The sequence below is a fragment of the Camelina sativa genome, chromosome 13 (assembly GCF_000633955.1).
Source record: "Camelina sativa cultivar DH55 chromosome 13, Cs, whole genome shotgun sequence".
Lineage (NCBI taxonomy): Eukaryota > Viridiplantae > Streptophyta > Magnoliopsida > Brassicales > Brassicaceae > Camelina > Camelina sativa.
Genome location: NC_025697.1, coordinates 1,583,707 through 1,604,444, shown reverse-complemented (window position 1 = coordinate 1,604,444; position 20,738 = coordinate 1,583,707). Strand labels below are relative to the sequence as shown.

The following is a 20,738-nucleotide window of genomic DNA, read 5'->3' as shown; positions in this document are numbered from 1 at the left end:
CGTGTGTGGTTCTTAACAATAAACATAATTATTGTTTGCATCTCCCCAACAACACTTTTTGTATTCTCGAAAAGGTATATAATAAATTAATATATCTGTGGCATAACTCAGCCATAACTTAACCATAACTCAGCCAACCCTCAAATTAGAATGACTAAAAATTTTGATTTTTTAAAAAATATTCAAATGGTAATAATATTAGTATATCCATATTACCACCTTAAACCAAACACATTAAAACACATTAGAACCAAAACCAAAAAACAAATAATGTTACTCATCTGAATCCTACATCTCAAACCCTAAACCTCAACCCTAACCTTAACCCCTTAACGTCATGTGTTGTATGTTTAACACATTCTGGTGAGAATGTGTAAAAATCAATCTTTCTCTATAATTATTACTTTTTATTGGTTATAAAAATTGTAATATTCATATTTCAATTGTACATTTAAATATTGAGTTATAATAATATAAATTTACAAATATTTCATAATCAGCCGTGTAAGTCAATAACTCAGCCATCACTTAGTCATTTCGTCGGAATTTTTTTAATTTTTATTCGAATTTTTATTTCAATTTTTTAATTATTTTGTATATTATATTGTGAAAAAACTAACTTTATATATTTATTACGCATGTAGATCTGAGCAGGCACAGAATTATTGTATGGGTTTCCCCAACAACACTTTTTGTAATATCGAAGCACGACATGAACGACCAAACGAAGCCATACCAAGTACATAACTCAATCGTACGAAGTACATAACTCAGCTATAAAATATATGTTTATTTAATATTTATCAATATTAAATACATAGAGATATGTATCATATGGCCTCAATTCAATGTGTATCATATGGCCTCAATTCACAGAGATATGTATCATATGGCCTCAATTCAATGTTATATAGAAAGATGGCAATTTGTATAAGCTGTGTTTCTTAATTAACTGTGCTGACCTACATTCTTTTTGTCAACTTGTTATCTTATATAAGATAACCATGATTGGTATAACACAATCCGGATCAGATTACCTACAAAGTAGGATGCAAATCGCAAAGGCAAGTATAACAAGTAAACACATCCGGTTGAGAATTACATTAACAAGAAATTAAGCGCAAAGAGAGAGAGATAGAGAAATCTTTGCTGATGATGCATAACTCAAATTTTTTGTTTGATAACCTTGGCCATTCGATAGAAGCCTCCATCTTATTAGTGTGGTTGGCAACTATTAATGTGAATCATTGCTCAAATCAAAAGCATCCAGTTCAGAGCTAGACTGAGCCCAAGTTAATCCGTTTGCTTTTTAAGCTCTCTTGTCCCGGGTCTTGTATGCACGCGAACAGATCTCTGTTTTTATCCTCCGAGTGATTTCTGCTTGTAACCGTTTTTGATCCTATCGTAAAGTTGGATGCTTTGAAGAATAAGTGGGAATAATATTTACCTTGAGAACATGACAAACTCGAGGAAAGACGGAGTTGGCATCACCCAATTGTGGAGAGAAGACCAGTGATGACCATCTTCAGGCATGGGAGGAAGCGCTTCAATGTGTTCTGGTAACCAATACATATTCCGGAATGCATCATCAAAAGTGGTTCTGCATCAATTTAATACGCGAGAAACCGATGTGAGCTCACCATTAATTATTGGTTAGTTTACGTACGGCATCGTCGGCATGTGTCATGTAAAGATATGGGTTGGTTCAATATAATGCATCTGTATATTTTCCTCGCTACTATCAGCATAAATTATGTAAGTTAATGCGGGGAGGAGTACCTGCAGTTTCCTTGGTTAAGGATATCGCACATAGACCAGAATGTGAGCTTATTTTTACTTCCATACAAGTCACCATCAATGTCTAATTTTGTCCAGAAGTAAACAATCTCCCCCTTTGTTTCTTGTTTTATAATGTTTTCCAGAGACACTTCAGCTTTAGATGATAACGAGACCTGTCTCCACAAGAAAAGTGTCATCAAACCGTAGAACAATGGATGTAATGTAAAGCTGGATATGTGCCTTTTCAAATGAAGCCTTCAAGTAATTCAAATAGAGTGATACTTATAAATTGTAACTTTGTAAATTAGTTATCAACAACACTACTTTTAAAGAACTACCTTCCTACCAGCAGCACGCCATGACTGAAATCCAATCCAAGGTCTCATGTGAATGCTATCAACTTTATTCGCGACAGAAAACATTCCTCCAATTTCACAAAGGATATCTCGATAATAGGTATCATTCAGTAGAGGTAACCGGTCTGCTGCATCTACGTCGTCTGAGCTTAGCCTTCGATCTTTGCTGGACTAAAGTGAAGATATGACCAAAAAATCAAGACCAGCAATATTATTAAGCACAATTCTAACCTTGATACTTTATGCAGATTTGATAACTGTCGGTTGAAAATCAAAAACCAATAGTGAAGCTTACCAGGCTCAAACCACGGTACAGAGAGCCATGATGCAGAAAGGGCCACGCCCCAGCTCCATCGTAAATCTCATAAATACATAAAGGTTGGCCAGTTCGTTCTTGACAACACCTTCAAGTTTCTCATACTTCTCTCTGAGAACAACAGGGAGGTGATCTACTACGATTATGTTACCGAATCCAGTATCGAATTCTGACTGATCCTCGTGGTATACTGCTTCATCATCACTAACAATCCACCAAAGATTCCAAAGAAAAACAAAAAAACAAAAAATTCAGTTCCGTTGTTCGTACATTCTACAATAAACCAAGACGCAACGATCTATTGAGAAAAAAATCTCACCTTGCGATCCCAAAATTGTCTCCAGGAGGAAGTTGGATTGAATCGAGATTAATCTCAGACCAATTAATCCCTAACTGACCCGCTCGACCATCTATATCAACGGCCGCAACCATGATTTCAACTTTCAAGAACTTAGATCCAAGATTCTGTGCGCTTTGAGGAAGAAGAAGAAGAAGTGAAGAAAGTGAGAGTCTAGGGTAATGAAGAGTCACCTTCGGAGACGGCGTTGATTTGGTTGAGAGCATCGAGAGCATACTCGAAGGGGTGAAACGCTGTGAGCTGAACTACACGGCCAAAGCGACTGAGGTCAGAGACGGAGATCCGAACGGCCTCAGTGTTCTGTCCGATCTCATCTATTCCGTGCACCTCGAAGATGGCATAGCCTGAAGAAGATTCAGGAAGTTTACCTTTTCGTTGGGGAGGAAAAAAAGAAATTCTTGATCAAAAGTATTAAAAAAGAACGTGACATCAGTTTTTTTAATACAATTTTCTTTTGTAACAACAAATCGAAACTACCGAATTGCTTATATTTTAGTATTTCTGTAAAAATAAATAAAAATAAAAAGAATCTCGCGAGTCTTGAACAAGCAAAGAATTGGTTAGACAAGAAAGAAAAAAAAAAACACGTTTGATAGAGAAACAATGAATGATCAATAAACCAAAATTTTTAAAAATGATTTTTTGTTTCGGGTTAAATAATGATGTAATAATAAATTCAGTAGTGGCAATCCACTAAAGTAGGAGCAGACAAGACAAGAGACTTTGGTTCTTCTCTTTGCTTCTTCTGTTGAAGTTCTTGTTCGTGATTTTGCTTTGAAGCTAAGCTGAATCCGTTGACCCGATTCTCATCTTCCGGTGCGGGTAGATTCAGATCCAAATCCAGTGACACCACCGTCTTCCTTGCCTTCTTTTTCGCTGGCATCACTATATGGTCCTGACCGTCCGATATTTGATCGAACGACATCGAAGACAGTGATAGCTCCGTGTTGGCCGCAGTCGTGGCCACCGTCACCCTCGGGGCTACCGCCGCCGTGACTACCACCGCACCTCTGTGCCGTCTCATGTGGCCACCTAATGCTTGTCCGGACGTAAACTCGGCTCCACAGATTCCACATTCATGAACCTTATTGTAGTTACTTGCCTTACCGTACACGACAAGCGATCTATTGTTATTGTTCTTGTTGTTATTGTAAACAGTTGTGGTTGTGACCAGTGAAGCGGCGTCGTTTGCATAAATGTTCTTCTTGAGGTCAAGGTTGGTGTAAAAAGAGGTGGCTTTAGGTTTCTTGTGGCTAGCTCTATGGCCACCTAAAGCCTGGAAAGAAGGGAAGGTCCGGTCACATGTCTTGCACTGATAAACGTAGTAACCGGATTTACCACCACCGTTAGAAGAAGAAGTCTCTAGAAATTTCCTGCTGGTAAATCTATACGCGTTATTGTTGTTGCTGTTTGTTAAGTGGTGGTTGCTGTGGGGAAGAAAGTGTCCTTGGGCAAGGAGAATCAAACAATTGGCTATGTCTTGATCTTCCTCATCTTCTGCGGTCTTCAATGTTGGGTTGTTTTGGGAGGACCAAGAGGCTGATGAAGATGAAGACGTGATCATACCATCCTTTTTGAGGTTTCCCTGATCGTTTCCTAAAGCATTGTCCTTGGAATCAAGATCAATGGATTCTCCTTCCATGTCACGTGCCAAGGAAGAAACTATAGGAAGGGCGATAGAGAAAGGAATGGGAGATTGTGTACGTTGTCGCTTCGTCCGCTTCCCTTTAAGAATCAAAGATTGCTCCTTTGTGGCCTCTTCGAACGCTTCCATTAGCCGGAAATTCAATATCAAAGATTAATATCGAATCAGCTGGAGGGAAGAGGATTTGTGTTGTTGATTATAAAGAAGCTAAGGATGCGAGATGCATATATAGTAATGTGTTAAGAAGAAGATGTGTGTGGGATGGAGAGAGATGTGTGGAGAGATGGATACATAAATAGTGAGTGATTTAGGAAGAGAGGAGTCAAAGAGAGACACCACACATATAGAGCAAAAATATAAGAGAAAGCTTTTGAAGTGTGTGAATATGTTTGGACTTGTCCTTTTGTAGCCTCTTAAATTTTAGTACTTCTGTTATTGTTGCTCTTCTATATTTGCCCAACTTGGCAAACTAATCACATTACAATGAGATAAAGAGAGAGAAAGAAGTGTGTGTGTAACCCATTTGCAACGAAAAATGTATAATTTTAGACAATTGCTTTAGTAATATATGTTTGTTCCACTCGTTATCCCGTTTTTTTACTCTGTATAACGATTTATTCGGGGTGTGATCACATGTAAAATAGTTTCTTTAATTAGTTTTTTTTTGTTTAAATTAGTTTCATTGATGAGTAATATTTTTAACAAATTTTAGCCTTGTAGGCATATATGGATCACTTCGAAATAGAATATTAAGAGATAAAAATATCACTAACGTATTTCTAATTATATGATTCAACGTTATATTTTTAGCTCTGGTTATTAATTATTTATAAATATTATTAGTTTTACAATTTTAGATGATTAATATTCACTTAAATTTCATAATTTTAACATGTTCACCACGAATTCACTATAAACACCTACAAAAATTAAACCAACCTAAAATGAGATTCGTTTAAACATATATTGATTTTTCTAGTAATAAATATGAATTTCATTTTCATTTTCATTTGTGTGGACTGCCGAGTGATGTTTATTAAATAAATTAAAAAAAAAAAAAGGTAGAATTGAAGAAAAAGAATGGTGAAAATGCAAAAGATTAAGAGAAAGGTTTGGGTGAAGAAAGGTAGGAAGGAGTCATACATGCAAGCCTGTCTCTCACGGAATCTACGGCTCTCTTTCTCTCTCTCTACCATTACTCCACTCCATCTCCATTTTTTCGTATATTTTATTTCTACGTATACGGTATACGTACACATCTATACGTAAATGTACATACATTTGAAATACCATTATTTTGATTATCCAAAACTGTGAAAAAATTTACTCAAAAACCCTCTGGTGTCCATCTAACTTGTCTTGACGCTACGATAAGACTTCAAAGCAAGTCTTGAGACACAATAAGTCAATAATACAAGTAGTGACAATAATACATAATTACAACTAAGCCGGTAAATATATTTTCTAACTTCTTTAAATAGAATTACCTCCATCAGAATATAGAAAATAACACATTTCTAAGTATGGAATACGAAGTTAATAAGTAGAGAGATAGATACAATTTTTATTTTTTACATCATAAATAAACACTTGTTGGCGTGTGTATGTGCAGATGGGAAGTATATACAGATTCCGTTAATGTATGCATGATGTGAAGAACACCCATTCCACGTCAAGAATATTACTAATTAAGCACCAAGCAATCAACAAGTGCAGCTCATCGTATCTTCAAGAGTTATTTTCTATTTTCTACTTTATTTACGATAGAATAAATTGAGTATATACACTCGATTATCAAAATATATACAATTGTCTAGCTCTCTCTCGATCGATTTTTAAAAAATACTTAAGAATTCTACAAAAACTCTAATATTGATGAGTAGTAATGACGACATATATAATTGTCAAAGATATGTGGGGATTATTTGAAAATTTAAGATGGAAAAATCTGTTTTTTAAATGTATATATATATATATATATGTAGTTAAATTGACGCTAGCAAATTTACTTATAATATGAAGTCTACTTATTCAGAGGTGACTTGGTTGGTAGCTACATTAATTAGCTAACGGAAAAGAGCGTTGCTAATTTATTGCTTAATCCCAATGATGAGGGAAGAGTACAGACTAGATAAAATGGACTGCATGCATGTAAACGTATATGTCATTATAATAACTTATGAGTTATGACTTTAAGTCACATTACCAGATTTAAACTATAGTTTATAAGATAACAACAATATTAATATAAAAACGTTACTACAAGCTTTAGTTGCTATCAACTAAGTTATATTTATTTAATCACAATCTTGTTTGATTGTAGTTGATTATTAGAGTGAGAGAGGGTGGTGGGAGAGTTAAGGAGCACAAGTCGGTTCTCTGACCATTATCGAGTGTAAGCCTCTTCTGCTTATTCTTGTGTCGCCGTCTATTTCAATTCCTTTACTACCACACACAATTGTTTTAAAGCACACAACTCTATTCTCTAATAGTCCCATATTTACAAAACTAAGCCACCTCTCTGAACAAGTAGATCGACTTCACATTATACGCAAATTTGCTAGCAGTCAATTTCTAGTTTGTCGCCAAATTTTCGTAGACAAACATCATTACTCACGAATCAGAATACACGCTTTGAATTGCCTCTTTTAAACAAAAACAAAGAACATCAAATGCAAACAATGAACTTCGTTCGGTATGGCCTAAACCATTTCAGTTTTGAATTTAGGTTTTGCAAACTTCAGCGCTGACACTTGACACAATACGTACATATAGTAGTGTTNTTTTTTTTTTTTTTTTTTTTGAGATACCGTAAAGTTAATGTTTTATTTACCGCAAAAAAAAAAAACAACTCAGCCCCCCCAAATAATAAAAAAAATAAAAAAACTACTGAAACCTAGTGTTCCAACTTTCTAAAGTTCTTGAATCCTAGCTAGTGTTATCATTGAATGAAATGCTCACTAAATGAAGCCGTCAAATTACTATGGTACGCAGCACGCTGTAGTTTTTGAACATAAATAAATAAATAAAAAAAAACTTTTTAATCGAGTTATCAATAATGTGACTTGGAACATTTGTATGGTCATTACTGATAACTCGGTTAAAAAGTTTTTTATTGGTTGTCTAACATCAATACATTTTGGGGCATACCTAGACTTAGAGGCCCATATTACTCTTTCGCATTTTTTTGTAATAGTCCCGTTTTTTAAACGTACGGCTACCTTTTTCTTAGTTTTCCGGTTATCCAATCGGAACCATTTTAGACTTGAGCGGAAAATAATATGTGGTCTAGGCCACGACTAATCGCTAAAGAAAAAGAAAACAAATGTGCGTTCTCTCGTTCATTATAGCTTTTTGTCCCATATCTTCCATACCTCTTAATGTCAATGTCATGGTTGCATTAGTCTGTATATTTATTCTAAGAAAACTTAATTAGAAACTATAGTATATTTCAAATTTCAAAAAGAATATACCCCACGACTCGCCAAGGTTAAAACTTTAGGACATGAGAAAAGTTTTTTTCCTAGTCAGTGAAACGACTATGCTGACGGTCGTTTTGTTCTTGCAACTAGCATGTTGTGACACATGATGTGCGAACTTATTAAACAATATGTTGATAATAGCATCTCCAAAGTGAGCCACGAGCAGTGGTTCACTCACCGCTCTGATGTAATTGGCTTCATTTTTCCCTGATTTACTTCTCTTTGTCTCGTCTTGGTTACAGTGACCAAGATCATATCCATGTGTCTCCAAGTCTTTGATTTCAAAGGAACCTTCTTTCTCTACCATCTCCTTCACTTCTTTTTCGTTCGGGTCATAAAATGGTATGTAGAAAGAATTAACCTTCGATGCACTCACAAGACCCTATATATAAAAGAATATGATGACAAAATTGTTAGATCGTCACATTGAGAGTATGGAAAAACCAACACTAGTATATGATGATGTACAAAGACCATTCCATACATTATTAATTGGTTTTGAGTTTGAACTCATAATTTTTTTCACAAATTAATGTAAAACTACGTTTGTAAATATTCATTATGTAGACGAAAAAAATGTTTGATTTAGATGATTACCTCGACGACAAGGTCACAGAGAGCTTTGGATAATAATGTCCAAAAGTGACAACAATCTCTATGCAGTGGATTATCAATAGTACTTCTACCGATGAAAGTGAGAACCATGCATCCATTGGAAACCATTTCTTCAGCACGCAGTTTCAGAAATGTCGTGAAATCTCTTTGGAATTGATTTAAATAAGCTTTGTATGTACTTAGAGGACTTGAATTATGGATGTAGATACTCATCTTATTTTCCTCAAGCCCTTCAGGAACCTTACAAACAAATATTTCCAACATTACATCAATTTCAAAGTATCAAATTAATAATGTCTATATACAAAATGTTATAAATTAATGAAGTCTCAACACTTATCATACCTTAGAGAGCCAATGGAGACCGTAAGAGGAATGAACGAGATGAAGACTCCTCCGAGGGAAGAGCCTCGAGTAGAATGAACCGGGGACTCCAGAGACAAAGTATAATTCTTTGCTCGTGGTGTTCTTCTCGTTGAAGAATTGTATGAATTTGAACGTTGTGTTAAAATCGTTATTAGGGAGATCATTTAGACAACAATCTATTTCTGGTGGGTCTTGGTTCCTCTCTTGACATAATACATTGATTGTATTGATAATTTCAGACATTGCCAAGAAAGTGTTTTGTCCCGAAGAACAACCTAAATCAGTTACTTTAATGTATCTAGGAAAGTTTAAGTTTATCATCAGCTCCTTTGTGTTCTTAATTAAAACTGGCTTAGCCTTTGATAACACTCTTCTCTGAAAAAAAATAAAATCAAATAAAGAACTTGTTAGTTACTATTTAAATCACCATTATGTATCCAGATTGATTCTCGGCCTAAATAATTTTTTTAGTTAAAAGGGCCTATATAATTAATTAATCATGTTTATGTATCCCGTTTATGGGGTAATTCTATGTTATTATTAAAAACTTAACTTAAGGAGTCCTACACTCCTCCTACTCCTAATTTCTGCATGGATCTGTGTTGTACAAGAAAAAAAAAAAAAAAAAGAACTATGCAGAAGTTATTAAAAAAAAAAAACCTGAAGAAGAGAATTTGTGGAGTAACTGTTGTCTCCATCTCCTCCACTCATACAAAGAGGACTCCCAACAGAATTTTTACTAATTCTTTCTTCATCTCCGTTATTTATCTCATTTTCACTCTTATCATTACATCTGCATTACATATATATAAACAAACACGATAAACAGTCATACATATATGCATATATCTTTCACATATACAAATCATATGATGTGGAGATATGAATTGGTGAGAAGAACCGTAAGAAAGATGTGGAATGGATGAATCTTGAATCCATATCTCGCAACCAGCTATTATCAAAATATGTTGTTTAAGGACGCTACCTCTCTCATTCACTTTATTTATAGAAGGTGGGGACATATATATCTTAAACGTGAATCACGCCGAGTTGTTGCGATACGAAAATTCCACATTCGGTCTTACCCAATCTGGGGGCAATCATAAATAATGATACTAGAGAGATTAATATAATTTATCAAAGAAAAAAAAAAAAGAAGTAGAGGGTAATTATAAAGAAAATATAAGAGTAGTGTCCTTTTTTTTTCGATGAGAATTTCGTGATGCTTAGAAATTGCTCATATCGCACTCTCTATTCATAGATAAGAGAATCAGAAGACAATGCAAATTGACATTGGTTGTAAAGTAGAATAAAAATAGTGATCAAGATCATGAAGAAATAAAGTATGAGACCCCATAATATTCTCGAATAGACATGATATTCTCGATAATATAAACTATATATAAAAAAAATAAAAAGTTGTAGTAGACATGTGTTTGTAAAAGGGTTCGAGACTTATCTTTTATATGCAAATGCTTATAAATGTCGTTATTTTTTTTTTTAGAAATCTGAAACAAAAACAGAGGAGAAGAGGGACGACAACGCAGCACATCAGAGGAGTACGCGCATATATTTATAGTTTGTCGCCAAATTATTTTATATGCTATATAATGCTACATGTGTCAGATTTTTTTTTTTTTGTTTTTTTTATCAACAGCATATAAGATTTGCTTAAAGCCAATAAGACGGAACATCGTTTACATAGGTAATAAGATGCGGCTTGGAGCGAACTCGTCATGCCAGATTATCTGCTTTACCATTCTGCGTATGAGGAATGAAGATCAGCGAGAAGAATGTGAATTTCTCTTTATCTTCTTGAATGTCCTCCAAATAAGTCTTGAACGCTGGCCACTCTGAGGGTGAAGGCACCATTTTCACTAAGTCGGAGCAGTCGGTAAGGAAAACAACATCCTGATTATCCGCTCCAATCATGCAATGCATCGCCCAAAGAAGGGTTTCGACCTCTGCATGTAGCGGGGAGAGACTACGCCGGAAATTAGCTGCTCCCATAGTGGGAGCCCCCCCAAAAGAGGAGAACAAAACCAACCTCGGCCTGCAAATGGATCTATCGCTTTCCAAGAGCCATCTAGAAAACATAAGAAACCGGTGTGATCCCTATCCCTCAAAAAGCCTCTACTACCTCCATAAAATATCCTTAGGACCAAAGATGTAGGCTCAACCACCTCCTCTAATTGTGCCAAAAACCAAGCCTTGGACTCATCCTCCGCTACCCTCAATATTGCTTCTGGGTTTGGATCCAAGTTACTGAAAAAATTATCATTTTGTGCCTTCCAGAGATACCACAAAAGCCATGGATAAATCTCTGGAGTAGATGTCTCCGAAAACCGCCCAAAAAAAAAAATCCATATTAGTATAGACTGACTCCGAAGAGAAAACCCCTGGTCGTGTCGGAAACTGAGATAAGGCCCATACCTGATATGCTGGCGGACACTCAAACAAAACATGATAACATATTATTAGTGTAGAATTGAGAACAAATTTAATTATTGGACGAGCTTTGTGTTTAAGTATGTATCATATATATATATATATATTTAATATCTTAGTACTATATTATTTGTTTCCGTCAGGATTTCTTTTTTTTTTTTTTATGTTTAGTATATGTATATATTTTTTAACTTAATGAAACCCTAATTTTTAACATGTCCTAATGGTGACACGTTTAGGATAACATGGTTTAATATAGATCTTTTTACCTACATATAGTATAGGTTTTCTCTAATGTCGCAAGTCTTTTGTGTTTTCTTCACTCGTGTTCTTTACTTTCCGTGGCAACATAGTCCTCTTTGTATATTTTAATATTTTGTTGTAAATTGCAGGTTTAGGTTTTAAGAAAACAAATCTCTTTAAGATATACCTGCTACGATACGTTTCGTGCAGATTTCCTGAAATTTGGATGTCTGAATTGACTTTAAACGCTGAGTTGTTGCAATACACAGTTTCAATATTAAATTTGAGCTTATATATTGGCGTACACAATCTGACAATCTTTATATACAGTCTATTAATAAATTATGTTTATTAATAAATTAGGTTAAAAGAAATAAGACAAGCCATTAGCCATGTTCTTGAGAGAATATTATGGGACAGAGCATATACGCTTACCTGTTTCCTTTAAGGGAAAGTTTTAACTTTCAACCATTCCGCGATTCGACAAACACCGTCGTTGTTCTTGCCGGTACAGTGAAGCCGCCGGAAAACGCCTCATAAACTGATTTCTTGACTGTTTCATCGCCTGACATCACCTGTGTGAGTCACTCAGTGTTAAATGTTACAGAGCTTGAAACTTTTCTAAAAACAACAACAAACTGAAAGTACAAGCTTATGATTCTTTTTGATGATTCACCTGTACCGGGTGTAATTCGAGATTCCTGTCTTTTAGAGCCGGACTGAGAAATGAGAACTCAGACGGGCGTGCATTGAAGATTACCACAATGAGTGAGTAGCTGTAGTAGTAACAGCACCATTACTGAACAATGTTTACACTTTATGAAGGTTAGAAAGATTTGCCGAGTTGTTGTTTTTTTGGCTTACACTGGATCAATCTGAGATACACTCGGGAGGATGCTCTTATGACCATCTTCAATGCTCATGACAATGGCACCAGGGATTGATGAGGGGCCTGTATTATGAAATCGCACTCGCTCCTGAAAAAGAAACAGAGGTATCATTCCACAAGTTTTTGAGATCTCTTACTTCATTTGTGACTTTGTGGAGATTGTGAATTAGTTAATACAATCACCGCCAAGTTACTTAGAACCTGCATGAGCTTTCTGGTAGTATTTTACGGCGTTGCAAAAGAAGGAAACTACATGAAAAAAATTCATAAAAGGGCAGAGAACCCAGTGGAAGAGAATTATTTAACAGTAGTCATCCTTACCTGGATAGCCTTCGCTGTATCTAAACGAAAGAGTGGTGAAGAGTATCTGATGCGTAACAAATCTAAGAAATTGTGCAGCGTGGCAACTATGTGACTGCTTTGAGGCTTGAAGGATGGATCTTGTAGCCTCGGTTTGATCCTACAGACAGAGTCAGCAAGAGCTGACTGGTTTCAGAAACATGCAATGGGTGTATGGTTCCACTAGTAATCGGATTTATTGAAGGCGATTCGATCAGTACTTACAGTGGCCAATTGTGTTCGTTTTTCCCTTTTGGAGGAAGCCCAACACCCCAATTGTTGGAACTGTAGCTGAAGTCTAGCCTAACTTGTTGCCGTTCATGTCAATCAGTATGTTAATCTATAATCAGAGGAAAAATGTTTATTACAAGAGAGAAAAGGCAAACCTATTGAACCAATCATCGGAGTTGTAAGAATCACGATCAAGTGATTTCGAGCGTAGAATCTCGTCCCCAGCATGGAAGAATGGAATACCCTTCACATGCAGAATAAACATTATAAATTTTTATTTCAAAGATAATGAGTCAAACAAGATATCTACTCGGTGTAATAGATTCAATACTAATGCCCTGATTGCCCTAGTCTGCAGTCCCTTAGTCTACGACTGATCTATCTCTAAGTGTAATTAAAGTTGGGAGACAGTAGAGAACCTGAGAGAGGGCAATCATACTTGACGCCAAATGATTGATTCGACACCTTTCATCAACAGATATTTCCATCGGAGTCTGCAAGAGCAAAGCAGAAATAAGTCTACACATAACCTCAAGTAAGAATATGATGCAGATAAATAGACAGAGAGATACACGTTTGTTAATCAGAAGTGAATTTTAATCAAGCAGAAAAAATCATTAAGCTGAAGAATTGAAATTTTGGATGTCTCCATAAACGATAAGACAAAATATTGTTTTATTACCTTCAAACTGATAATGTCAAAGAGAGTTTCATTGTCATGGGCAGAGACGTAGTTAATCTGAAAACACAGAGAAAATGCCGGTATGAGCATCACAGATCTATTGGGGACTTAATTCAATTAAATGATGAAAGTAGTAGAAATAATGTTGCGTACAGTTTCTGTTGGCTGTGAAGCATATGCAACAGGTGTAGCATCATGCATTAAAACCTCTGATCCATTCACCTACATAACGAGAGCCATACATCATAAAAGCTGAGGACAAAATCCTTTGTGAATGGTTACATAATAAAGTGTCTCTACTTGCATACCTCCTTTCCTTCGTAATTGGTCAGCATATAATCCTTCAGATTTGCTGCCATACCAATCTAGTCCATGATGAAAGTATAATGAATATATTAGGAAAATGCTTTCTAAAAGTTAGTGTTACAGTATAGACACCTCTGTGGCATATCAACTCGTAAGATAGTAGAACGTAAAAAGATAGGAGAAAGCATTGGGAACAACTGTGAAGCGAGTTTGAGAGCAAGGTTGGGTTTGGGCATCCATAAGCCTTGATCAGAGATACATGAATACCATATTGCATATGATATCTAACGATGATAAATTACCTGTATGTGATCTTTCGCGGTAGAAAGCATCAGTTCCTGGGTAGCTTCTGAACCATGGTCATGACCGTTAGGCTGTCCAGAACAGGGAGGTTAAGTGAAGATAAGAAATGTACATATTTCTAAGATATATCTCCACTTGAATAATTGTTTAACATTGGCAAACAGGGATATCTTAGTGATTCAATCTTGATTGGTAACTGCACAAAATAAAAACCAACATACCTGTGACAATAAACCTGTAATAAATCCTTGTTGAAGAGGATGACCAAATGGAGATCCCCCAAGAATTGCATCTCGTATACGGTCGTTAAAACTAAATAGAGATTATAACAAAATAAATCAGGGAAATGTGGAACAATTGTTGAAGAAAGTAACAAGATTTCCAATTTATTAACTAAAAGAGGAAAAAGGGACGAAAATCTCTTTTTCCAATGTATTGAAGCAATGAACTTTCAAACCTTCCAATTCCAGTCCCGCATAAGTTGAACTGTGAAGCATTTATTCCACGTCCATTGTTAGCAACTTCACCAAAGTTCCATCCTTCGCCATATCTGATCACAACACAAGAAATAATATGGCTAAAATTATTTCACAAGAAGTAAAAAGACAACTAATGTTGGAAAACTTCATGTAAGCTCGATTAATAGCCAAGACTTACAAGTAAATTCTTGAACCATCAACTCCATCTTTTTCCTTTCTCAAGCTACCAATTGCAGATTTTGCGTTTACCTATGGAACATAGATATTGCAATTCAAATAAGAACTATTTTAATATTACACAAAAACCTAATGAAACAACATACTAACTTCTGAAGAAAGCAGTAAAGGTAACTATCAATTATACAAACAAAACATGCGAGTAACAAAGTTGCTTACCATTGTAGCTTTCATTATATGACCCATAAGATCAAAACGAAAACCATCAACCTGACAGAATCAATACATGATCAGCCAGCCTGAATATACGAGGACAAAAAATACTTTTCAATAATGCTGAATACAATTAACCTAGCCATGGTCAGTAGATCAAAGGTTGAAAGATACATGGGAAAAGCTAATAATTATTTTCTGTGGGATGGCCGGATGGGAACGAAGGTTAAGTTATGGTCGGGATGGGAACGAAGTACCAAATGGAAATAAATCAGAATAGATGACAAGCATGTACCTTATAGTTAACGACCCAATTTAATAGATCATCCCGTATTAGACGATCAACCATATAATGCTCGCTGGCAGTGTTGTTTACACATGTACTGTTTTCAATAAAACCATCATTGTTCCTTCTCAAATAGTAACCTGGAACTATCTAAGAAAATACAGTTTTTCCGTAGAAGAAAGATTGAGAAGTCAGGCTAGACAGTTAGTTATCATACTGAATAAAACATCAGTTAGCTGCATACCTTATCAAGAACAGAGTCTTTGTCGTGTGGCCCATTTGCATGCAAGTGGTTGTAAACAACGTCTAAGATAACATTAAGACCAGTACAATTAAGAGCCTGCCAAAACAAGCTACATAAAGAGCCAACATAAAAAATAGCATGAGGGTTTACCATGCAATCATAACACCTTATATGAATCACTACAAAATTCTACCTTCAATGAGCTTACTAGTATCGCAAATCACAAAGGACAAGTATACACTATCCAATTTACAATATCCAAACATGGGTAGATGCGAACCTGAACCATTTTTCTAAATTCAATTATGCGGTGTGGACCAGTCGGATCACTAGCATAGCTTCCTTTCGGGACTCCCCAGAGCACAGGATTATACCTTCACAAAACAGGAAACTTGTGAAGGTGATGCTTCATAAGGATGAAGTATCTCGTGTATAACAAATTACCCCCAGTTATAGCCATTATCATTCTGGATTTCTGTAATACGAGCTTGTGCCTCAGTTGAACCAGGTGGTAATCCATCCAGCAAACTGGTGTCTACAACAAAAAATTGTCAAAATTATAATACAATAAAATCCAGATACAAAATACCAGACAGAAACAGGGTAGACGACTTTGTTAGTTTTGCTTATAGATTCTATTGGTCTGAAGATTTAAGGTCCTTCCGGCTTTTGAGCTCTAACTTGAGTTCAATAAAAAAAGCCCCAAATTTAAAGATAAAATGGCAAACCAAACATGAATCTTGCACATTCTGTTAAGTGTGTGATTGAGACATCAAAGATACCCTACCTACAGACTTCCAATTCTCCTTCTCATCATCAACATCACCAAACTGATGTGTTGGAAGAAGATGTAGATGGGTAAGACCTGCATCAACTAATTTCTGAAGATGTTTCACACCTGCAGAATCCTGCCAATAGATCTAATGAGATATGACAGAAAACACGACGAATCCAAGTATCTTTGTGAAGAAGCAATGTGACAGAAATAATGTAGATGTACAACTACTATTTGGGGTCATCAGTAAAACATGTGGATCTAGACATCCTATATCGACTAAAATGATAAAGTTATGCACATGGACAATGACATTTGCACCTTTAAAGTGAAAGCCAAATATCCACCACGATTTTCACGCTCGACAGTCTCATCATAGGCACTAAAATAGCAGGTAAAAAAGTTAGACAAACGAGAAGAAACCAAAAATCTATACGAGCATTGTAAACGACTCCATTAAGTATCCTTTTCGTTTGTCTATTATAAGAAGTTGTTGTTTCTTGGTTGCGGGAAGAGAGGAAGAAAGATGAAAGAAGATAATGGGTAAGAGAGAGTGTGTGTAGCTATTCCGACGAGAACTACTAGACAAGTTTTAGCCCATAGAGTCTAGTTACCTGAAGTCCCTCACATGCAGCTCATAAATACTTATATCTGAGTAGGATTTTAGGCATGGCTTCTCATCTGCTAAGTTGTCCCATCCTTTAGGTTTTAGATCATCAGAATCAAGATTAGCCAGAAAAGATTTGCTCCCATCTGCGGAAAGCCTGCTTGAGAAAATACAAATAACACATGACTCATTTTGAAAAAAGTTTGTATGGGGGATATACTTTCAATCCAATTGATTAACTGAAAAATACAATTACCCCCGTGCATAAGGATCATTAGCAAAGCAAGTTTCCACTTTCATGGTGCTTGGATGGTAGACTGATACTTTATACATATAATAGCATCCTTCCCAACTACAAGCCCCTTCAATGCTCCACACACCGTTTGCCTCTTTGAGCGGGCAGATTTCCATCGGACTCTTGTCAAGTGGGTTTTTATAGATGCAAACAGATACTGCCTACTTCAAATGCACAGATGAGCACACAGAGAGTTAAACATGTTTCAGGCAGGTCTAAAAGGCAACAGCATAAACCATTTCCAACATGGGAATCATACTTGAGCAGTGGGAGCCCAAAGGTGAAGAGAGACACCTTCTGGTGTAAAATGTGCACCTAGGGGACCATCATATGAGAACAATTCATCCAGGACGCCAGGCAATTGCAACCCAGTTCCCTGAATCAGCCGTCCTTTCGCTACAGAAAATTAAACAACCACTAAATAAGTTAGTCTCCGTAGTTTCTTTGTATTGTCAATGAGTGATCCTAAACATGAAAGGGAAACAAATAAATCAAACGAAATGGTATAGAAAACTCTAACCATCAAAGCAAACAACAGCTAACTGGCTTTTGACAAGATCCCTGACATCCAAATCTGAAGGAACTTTGAACGATTTGTAATCCCTAATATGTGGAAACTTCTCAATCACCTGAAATTAAGCCTTCCACTTTGAGAATTTTTAAAGAAAATTACCAACAAATTATGTACTCTTACGAAGCAAACACATAACAGAGAGTGGCACAACTTACGTTTGCAGGAAGTGAACTGGATTCAGCTTCAAGCTTGATTCTTAAATCATAACCTGAAAGCCAATGAACCTAATTAAAACAAAAACAATTAAAAAATAAATCACAGAGACACTGATAAAAAGAGTAAAGAGATAAGATTAAGGGCACCATCGATTCCATCTTCACTGAATGATAAACCAGCAATTTTGCTCGCATACAAGTAACAAGATTCTTCACCAGCAACATCCACATTCCAAGCGATTACGCCTTGGGTAACCCAATACGCTCTTGAATAGATCAAACAATGAAGAAACTGATCACAATTTCAACACAAAATCGTCAAAANAAAAAAAAAAAAAAAAAAAAAAAAAGCAAAATCAGTGACATTCTCCTCAGATAACAAAATCAAGAGGCGTGAACCTGAGAATTCGGAGTGGAGACTTCAAGCGACATGGGTGATGAAGCGGAAGACGAGGAACAGAGGCAGTGAAGCGAAGTTCTCGAAGGAAGTCTGTGACGGGAGATAGAGATTGGAGAAACAGCCCGACGCCGCCGCCGCGGTCGAAGATTAGAATCAGAGGCGAAGATCTGAGGAGGCGCGACGGAGGTGGAGTTGAGAAGATGAACGGAACTTGTTGGTATCAGTGTCAGTGCCATTCTTCTTCTCCGAGTGAGAGTGATAGTTTCAGATTATTCTTCTTCTCCGAGTGAGTGATAGTTTCAGATATAGACGAAAGTACTATTTTACCCCTTAATTTCAAGTTAAATACATTCGCAGTTCTGTTGGCCTTCTTCGAATGGACCACTCCACGCGAGACATATAATGAGGCCCAAACATTAAGAGAAAAAAAGAGGTTACGTTAATATTGATATAGCTTGGATAAATAGGTAAAGATATTAATTGGATAAACTATGAAAAAGACAGTACAAGTGGTTTAGTAGCCGACTTAATTTTGGCTTTTTTATATCTCCACTTGGTTGGTTGGTCAGCAAAACACCTAATTGAGAGAGCTCTCTAGAATATTCTTAAATGATAAGAATTAAGAAGGCGGCAGTTTACTAGTACAGTAGCACTACTAGAAAGAATGAGAGAACAAGTCTTCTCAGCCGACTTGTACAAACACGTGTACCAAGTCAAACCAAATGTGCACAAGCCATTAAAAACTTAGACACTTTGATTTCATCTTTAGTCCACACACAAACATATAACTAAAATAATATCAAAGTGATTATCGACTTGTTCACTCCTCTTCAACACTTTCTCACCTCTTGACACGCAACTTCCTCTCTTCAGACTCCTCTATATATATACACACCCACTTTCGTTTCTTGATTCTTCATAATCAAATCTTTTTCAGATATAATACTAATAATATCTTGTCAACTTAGTAGTCTTATCAAAAAAAAAAAAAAACTCAAGACAATTAATGGCGCTTGAAGCTCTTACTTCTCCAAGATTAGCCTCTCAGATGCCGACTGTGTTTCAAGATTCAGGAGTAGGGTTTCATGGGAGTAAAGGCAAGCGATCTAAGCGATCAAGATCTGAATTCGACCGTCACAGTCTCACGGAGGATGAGTATATCGCTTTATGTCTCATGCTTCTTGCTCGAGACGGAGATCGAACCCATGACGTTAACCTCCCTTCTTCACCGGCTCTGTTTCCTCCTACTCCGATCTACAAGTGTGGCGTCTGTGACAAGGCGTTTTCCTCGTACCAGGCCCTTGGTGGACACAAGGCAAGTCACCGGAAAAACTTTTCGTTGTCTCAACCAGCCGGAGGAGATGAGCTACCGACGTCTTCGGCCATAACTACATCTGGTAGCTCAGGCGGCGGCGGGGGAGCAGGAAGTGTTGTGAAGTCGCACGTTTGCTCCATCTGTCATAAATCGTTCGCCACCGGTCAAGCTCTCGGCGGTCACAAACGTTGCCACTACGAAGGAAAGACCGGAGGTAGCAGTAGCGTATCGAATTCGGAAGGTGTGGGTTCTACGAGCCACGTCAGTAGCAGCCACCGTGGGTTTGACCTCAACATCCCGCTGATACCGGAATTCTCGATGGTCAGCGGAGAAGACGAGGTGATGAGTCCCATGCCGGCGAAGAAACTCAAACATAACTCTTCTTAGGGGGAAAAACTTTATATAGGGAATTCGTTTTTTTACTGTACATTCGAAATTTCGATTTTGATTAATATCTTTCTCTTCATTGATATAATTAATGATTATTTCTTGTATAGTATTTTGCTTTTTCTTTTATTTAACTTCAAGTTGTAAGACTGACATGGTTTTGAGTCTCAAACCAAGAATATCAAACATAATATTAATTCCTTTATATAGATATAAAATATGAAATAAAATAAAAAAGAAACGAGAACAATCTTACATTTTGTGGTAGATATATAGTATTGACATCAAACCAAGAATGGTAAATAAAAAATTAACAAGTCGTGGGTTTAATTTGTCGCCAACAACTGGCGATGATTAATCATTTTTTACCAATCAGTTTTTACCTCCCAGGGATAGAGAAATATAGGAGTCGCATGGTTTAACGAGAAGTACAGTCCTTTATCCGCGGCGTACCATGTAGCATTTGCCTTTTC

The 20,738-nt window shown here is 36.4% G+C and overlaps 4 protein-coding genes across 6 annotated transcripts; 1 reads left to right on the top strand and 3 right to left on the bottom strand.

Moving 5' to 3' along the window:
* LOC104734450 (zinc finger protein ZAT5-like) lies at window positions 852–4,967 on the bottom strand. Of its 2 annotated transcripts, XM_010454033.2 has the most exons (6): window positions 2,983–4,967; window positions 2,771–2,861; window positions 2,431–2,655; window positions 2,118–2,306; window positions 1,780–1,952; window positions 852–1,600 (listed from the first exon to the last, which is right to left on the bottom strand). In XM_010454033.2, the coding sequence occupies exon 1, from the start codon at window positions 4,581–4,583 to the stop codon at window positions 3,486–3,488; it is 1,098 nt and encodes a 365-aa protein (XP_010452335.1). In that variant the 5' UTR covers window positions 4,584–4,967; the 3' UTR covers window positions 852–1,600; window positions 1,780–1,952; window positions 2,118–2,306; window positions 2,431–2,655; window positions 2,771–2,861; window positions 2,983–3,485. The 2 variants fall into 2 exon arrangements, with proteins under 2 accessions (XP_010452335.1, XP_010452334.1); XM_010454032.2 differs by having other exon boundaries at window positions 2,771–4,967.
* LOC104734448 (salicylate/benzoate carboxyl methyltransferase-like) lies at window positions 7,832–10,420 on the bottom strand. 2 transcript variants are annotated; one of them, XM_010454030.2, is made up of 5 exons: window positions 9,819–10,420; window positions 9,578–9,710; window positions 8,897–9,292; window positions 8,534–8,791; window positions 7,832–8,318 (listed from the first exon to the last, which is right to left on the bottom strand). In XM_010454030.2, the coding sequence occupies exons 1-5, from the start codon at window positions 9,854–9,856 to the stop codon at window positions 7,953–7,955; spliced, it is 1,191 nt and encodes a 396-aa protein (XP_010452332.1). In that variant the 5' UTR covers window positions 9,857–10,420; the 3' UTR covers window positions 7,832–7,952. The 2 variants fall into 2 exon arrangements, with proteins under 2 accessions (XP_010452332.1, XP_010452333.1); XM_010454031.2 differs by having other exon boundaries at window positions 9,578–9,712; window positions 9,907–9,972.
* LOC104734447 (pullulanase 1, chloroplastic-like) lies at window positions 11,862–18,957 on the bottom strand. Its single transcript, XM_010454029.2, has 28 exons — window positions 18,563–18,957; window positions 18,311–18,455; window positions 18,164–18,216; window positions 17,955–18,063; window positions 17,694–17,830; window positions 17,396–17,595; window positions 17,147–17,296; window positions 16,854–16,914; window positions 16,545–16,665; window positions 16,202–16,292; window positions 16,038–16,131; window positions 15,758–15,853; window positions 15,523–15,663; window positions 15,234–15,284; window positions 15,016–15,086; window positions 14,816–14,908; window positions 14,580–14,670; window positions 14,358–14,429; window positions 14,058–14,114; window positions 13,903–13,971; window positions 13,750–13,806; window positions 13,487–13,561; window positions 13,223–13,311; window positions 13,062–13,139; window positions 12,819–12,957; window positions 12,473–12,585; window positions 12,285–12,384; window positions 11,862–12,183 (listed from the first exon to the last, which is right to left on the bottom strand). Exons 1-28 carry the CDS (start codon window positions 18,797–18,799, stop codon window positions 12,073–12,075), a joined length of 2,901 nt encoding a protein of 966 aa, XP_010452331.1. The 5' UTR covers window positions 18,800–18,957; the 3' UTR covers window positions 11,862–12,072.
* LOC104734446 (zinc finger protein ZAT6-like) lies at window positions 19,366–20,470 on the top strand. Its single transcript, XM_010454028.2, has one exon. The coding sequence runs from the start codon at window positions 19,570–19,572 to the stop codon at window positions 20,263–20,265; it is 696 nt and encodes a 231-aa protein (XP_010452330.1). The 5' UTR covers window positions 19,366–19,569; the 3' UTR covers window positions 20,266–20,470.

Excerpts from the sequence above, each read along its gene's own strand:
- LOC104734450 (XM_010454032.2), bottom strand. The coding sequence starts at position 4,583 with ATGGAAGCGTTCGAAGAGGCCACAAAGGAGCAATCTTTGATTCTTAAA.
- LOC104734448 (XM_010454030.2), bottom strand. The coding sequence starts at position 9,856 with ATGGATTCAAGATTCATCCATTCCACATCTTTCTTACG. Across the intron at positions 8,792-8,896 it reads GTCTCCATTGGCTCTCTAAG|GTTCCTGAAGGGCTTGAGGA; the intron begins GTATGATAAGTG and ends TTTGTTTGTAAG. Across the intron at positions 8,319-8,533 it reads TCTGTGACCTTGTCGTCGAG|GGTCTTGTGAGTGCATCGAA; the intron begins GTAATCATCTAA and ends TTTTATATATAG.
- LOC104734447 (XM_010454029.2), bottom strand. The coding sequence starts at position 18,799 with ATGGCACTGACACTGATACCAACAAGTTCCGTTCATCTTCTCAACTCC. Across the intron at positions 18,456-18,562 it reads TCTCCACTCCGAATTCTCAG|TTTCTTCATTGTTTGATCTA; the intron begins GTTCACGCCTCT and ends AATTGTGATCAG. Across the intron at positions 13,140-13,222 it reads TCCGATGATTGGTTCAATAG|GCTAGACTTCAGCTACAGTT; the intron begins GTTTGCCTTTTC and ends GCAACAAGTTAG.
- LOC104734446 (XM_010454028.2), top strand. The coding sequence starts at position 19,570 with ATGGCGCTTGAAGCTCTTACTTCTCCAAGATTAGCCTCTCAGATGCCG.